This window comes from Myodes glareolus, chromosome 3 (assembly GCF_982192425.1).
Source record: "Myodes glareolus chromosome 3, mMyoGla1.1, whole genome shotgun sequence".
Lineage (NCBI taxonomy): Eukaryota > Metazoa > Chordata > Mammalia > Rodentia > Cricetidae > Myodes > Myodes glareolus.
The window spans coordinates 43288003-43292774 of record NC_142028.1 but is presented as its reverse complement, the minus strand read 5'-3'; the positions used below and the strand labels follow the sequence as shown (position 1 = coordinate 43292774).

At 38.7% G+C, this 4772-nt stretch overlaps 1 protein-coding gene across 1 annotated transcript; it reads right to left on the bottom strand.

Moving 5' to 3' along the window:
* Positions 1–1310: 1310 nt before the first annotated feature.
* On the bottom strand, positions 1311–1650 carry LOC125416513 (small ribosomal subunit protein eS27-like). Its single transcript, XM_048459467.3, has one exon. It carries the CDS (start codon positions 1538–1540, stop codon positions 1382–1384), a length of 159 nt encoding a protein of 52 aa, XP_048315424.2. The 5' UTR covers positions 1541–1650; the 3' UTR covers positions 1311–1381.
* Between the last annotated feature and the right edge of the window lie 3122 nt (positions 1651–4772).

The window sequence follows — 4772 nt, the reverse complement described above, 5'->3', positions numbered from 1 at the left end:
CTTGGGTATATTCCCAAGAGTGGAATTGCTGGGTCTTGAGGGAGGTTGACTCCCAGTTGCCTGAGAAACCGCCACACTGATTTCCACAGTGGCTGCAAAAGTTTGCATTCCCACCAACAATGAATGAGAGTTCCCCTTTCTCCACATCCTCTCCAGCATAGGTTATCATTGGTGTTTTTGACTTTAGCTAATCTGACCGGTGTAAAATGGTATCTCATAGTTGTTTTGATTTGCATTTCCCTGATCGCTAAGGATGTTGAGCATGACCTTAAGTGTCGTTTGGCCATTCGAAGTTCTTCTGTTGAGAATTCTCTGTTCAGATCAGCACCCCATTTTTTAATTGGGTTAATTAGAGTTTTAGTGTCTAGTTTCTTGAGTTCTTTGTATATTTTGGAGACCAGGCCTTTATCTGATGAGGGGTTGGTGAAGATCTTCTCCCAGTCAGAAGGTAGCCTTTTTGCCTTACTGACGGTGTCCTTTGCTTTACAGAAGCTACTCAGTTTCAGGAGGTTCCATTTATTCATTGATTCTCTTATTGTCTGTGCTACTGGGGTTCTGCTTAGGAAGTGGCCTCCTGTGCCTATGTCTTGTAGACTATTGACTTTCAAATTTCTTACTTTGCCAATTCTTTTATATAGTGTCACTCGCTTTAATCTTAAAGTTTAATAAATTCGGGAAAGAAATTATGATAATAGGTTTGAGTTTTCTAAGTTGAAGTACCAGCTCAGGGGAGTACTTAGTAGGATAACTTAGACCTATTGGTGTGAGTCATCCCTGTATCCAAGTTAAGATCAGAAACAGAAAATATGCCAGGAAAGAAGACATCAATATTCTACAAGAAAGCCCTAAGGGACAACCTATCAGTAAATGGCCAACTTAATTGTTACAATATTTTATAAAAAGTATACAAGTAGCAAAGAAAACATAATTAAGAGAAATGTTTTATAATAATGTGCTACATCTAAAAGGCATACAATAAAACCAAATGCATAAGCTGTATATGCTTAGGGTATTATCCTGGACCTTTCTCTGACTATTCATAGAAGACCTTATACCTCCTTATGATCATAAGATGAGACAAGAAGCAAGAAAGAATATCTCCTGATAGTTTTTTTTAATCAGTGCATCCCATCTCTTTTCTAAGAAACCTCACTAAAATATGTAAGCCAGCTCCTCCCTTATTTCTCAGGGCTGCCCTTTATTATTGCATTCCCCATCATACATACTTAGCTTTAAGATGGTTTCCATGGCAATGGCAAAGTAATAAGAAGAAAAGACAAATGCACCGATCTCTCAAGGTGTGTGCTACATTTATTTTTTTTATATATATCCAAAATGTGTTTATTGGGATGGTTCCCACTCATCTCGAATCAGGTGCTTTTCAGTGCTGCTTCCTCCTGAAGGAGCATCCTTCTGTCAGTCTTGCTTTCCCGCCTGTAGGCTGACAGAGGACAGTGGAGCAGCCGACACACAAGACTACCGTCTGTGCATGGCTAAAGACCGTGGTGATTTTATAGCATCCTGGGCACTTCACATCCATAAAGTAGGAATTGGGGCTCTGCACCAGGCGCTTTTTCTTGTGTTTCCTCTTTTCCTCCTCTGGAGAGGGATGAAGGAGATCCTTTGCGAGCGAGGAGAACTCTCCCCTCGCCGCCCCTGGTCTGTGTGCTACATTTAAATTAAGATATCAAATGAAGATAAGAGGAAACCCATCGATCCAGCAAAAGGTGGCAAGAGATCAAAATGTGAACCAGATTCCTCATCTACAACCAGAAAAACTAACATGATAAAACACAATTTTCCTATCGAGCAGGTCTGCAAGAAGGAAGAGAAAATCTCGAGTGTGTGTGTGTGTTTATGATTATTTTCTAAAGCAGTTTTAGGTTCAAAGCAAAAATAAAAGCAGAATTCCAAAATTCCCCTCAGTCCCCATGTATGCAGTCCCCACCACTATCCACATCCTACACAAGAGTGATATATTTGCTTCTACCAATGAACCAATACTAATATACCATTATATCCTCATGTCCATGGCTAACATCAGAGCTTACTTTTGGTGTTGAAAATTCTTTGGATTCTGACAATTGTAATATAGCAGGTACCCATCATCGCATCACACAGAATCACATGGCTGTTCTTGAAAATCCTGTGTTCTACTTAATTCTACTACCCCCTTCTAAAACCCCAAAATCACTAATATTTTTATTATGTTCAAAGTAATGCCTTCCCCCAGAATGGCATGTAGCTTTTTTAGAGTGGCATCTTTCACCTCATAATATGTATCCGAAGCTTCCTCACGTTATTTAATATCATATCAGTCCATTTCCACAGAAAGCTAAAAATCACTCATCATATGGAAATACTGCAATTTATCCACTCAACTACTAAGGAGCATCTTGACTGCTTATAAGCTTTTATGAAAAACAAAGTGGTTATAAATTCCTGTGTGAAGGGTTGGGGGGAATTGGGTGATCAACTTTAGGGGGTAAATGCCAGCGAACGAGGTTACCAGATCACATAGTAAAAGTTGATTTGTTCTGTAACCTTCTGCCATGCTGTCCTCAGTGTGACTATATTCTCACTAGTGCTTTGCACTCGCGAGGGAAAACTCCTGCTCTCCACATCCGCACAGCACTTGATGCTTCCGGTGCTTTAGATTTTCACCACCTGCCATCTCAGGAGACGTGCTATGACATTGCTGCTGTAATTTGTCATTTCCTGTTGATATATGTTGCAGAGAATTTTGTCATATTCTTGCTTTCCATCTGTAAATCTTGGGTTTTCTATTCAGAGTTTCTTCCCCTTTTTAATGGCATTGTTCCTTATCCTATTATTGAACGTCTGAAATTCCTTACAGTTTTATCTGGGCACGTGCCAGGCTAGGTTCCATAGAGTGTTATAGAGAGTCCAGTCCAACCAGGGCTACACAGTGAAACAAAAACAAGAGAACAAAAAAACCCTGAACCTTTTATCCTTTTAGATAAAAGACTCCTATCAGAGATGTCATGTGCAAATATCTTCAAAACATTTTATTCTTTTCTTGCAGTGTCATTGGCAGAACTAAAACCTAAAGTTTAATGCAACATAATATTTCTTTCATAGACTGTGTCTTTGGAGGTATAGTTAAAAGTCCCCATCATCTAGATCTTCTCCTGTGCAGTTCCCTAGAAGTTTCATAAATTAGAATTTTATACACAGCTCTGTAGGCATTTCTAGATAATTTTGTGAAAGTAAAACAAGCTTGTAACATTAATTTAAAATCTTTAGTATTATTTTTACTTTGTTTTCAACTGCGTGTTTGACTTTTTGAAGCACGTCATCTTAAATTTCATACTTGTGAAACTGATAATTGAACTTTTTGAAAGTTCCTTAAGAAAGTAATTAGAGGCTTGGTCAAGGATGTGCATCTAACACCATTTTATAATGAGATATTAGAAAGTTTGTCAAGAATTTATTGCCTGATTAACCATATTATACCCAAAGATAAAATGTTATAAAACGACATCTGGTAAGGCTTTAAATGCCTTTTTAAATTTCCAGCAAGGAGTTATACTAAATATTATCACTAGAGTATAGGATATGGGCTATTTGTATTTTTATTCCACATACTATATCATAATATATTCATTCATGATGAGAAAATACTTAAGATATTCTTCCTCAAGGACTGGAAGGGTCAGAAGAGCCCTTATAAAGGGCTACTAAATAAAACTGAAACTTACAAAAAGAGATGGCATTCTTCAGGACACTGGACCAAAACAGTGATGCCATGCCCTTTCACTGCTATCGCAGAGGAGATTGAAGCACCCAAAGCGCACATAAAACTCTGCAGCTGAAATCAGTGAAAAGTAATTAGTAGAGAGTGGTTTATTAGAGAGAAAATTGAATGATTAGAAGAGAGATTTGGGAGTTAAGAACTACACAACAAGGGTATGAGAAAGAAATGGAAACAGTAACTAGGAAAGGGTATCCTTCATCACATGTAATATAATCCCTCAATGTAGAACAGATGCCTCACCTCGACGGCTACCATCATCTATTATATACAGTCGACACTAGGGTCTGTCAGTTTTCTCCACTGTGAACCCTTTGTTCCCAGATTATATATACATTTTGTATTGGCGAGAGAGATCTTGGATCAAAGTTGGAAGACTCAAATTAAATCCCCACACAACTACCTATTTAGGGTATGACTTGGATAAGTAGCATAGCCAATAAGACACAGATACCTCATCTGTTTATGATACAACCTCTGACTCCACCACAGAGTTATTATGAAGAACAAATGAGGGCATCCATACTCAACCACAGGGGTTCTAATCGCATGTGTCTGAAATAATGTGGTTTTTCATCCTATGAACAATGCATTGTTTGGCCTCCAATAGCAATTCAAGATTAAAACTTGAATCCCTGGTTGACAGAACAAATGAAAGTCTTGTGGGTAAAGCGACCCCTTCCTCTCTGACTGCTCTATATTCAGTGCTTTCAAATCTGGGTCCCAAAAGCAGATGGCTTTCCAGGGTAGGTGAGGGACATTCATTAGCTGAAGCTAATATGCACCTGTGTTTCCAAGCAGGCACTGACAAACAGTGGTCGAATGTGCTCCCAGCCCTGACTCTCACTCTGTGTTTCTCCATCTGTCTATTCACTTGTTCACTGAAAGATTATGTGACAAGCTGCAAACACAAACCATAAACAAGAGGAATTGGACGAAGCCCTGCACAGCTGGGTAGAACCAACACCCATAAGGAAAAGCACATATGACTCATAGG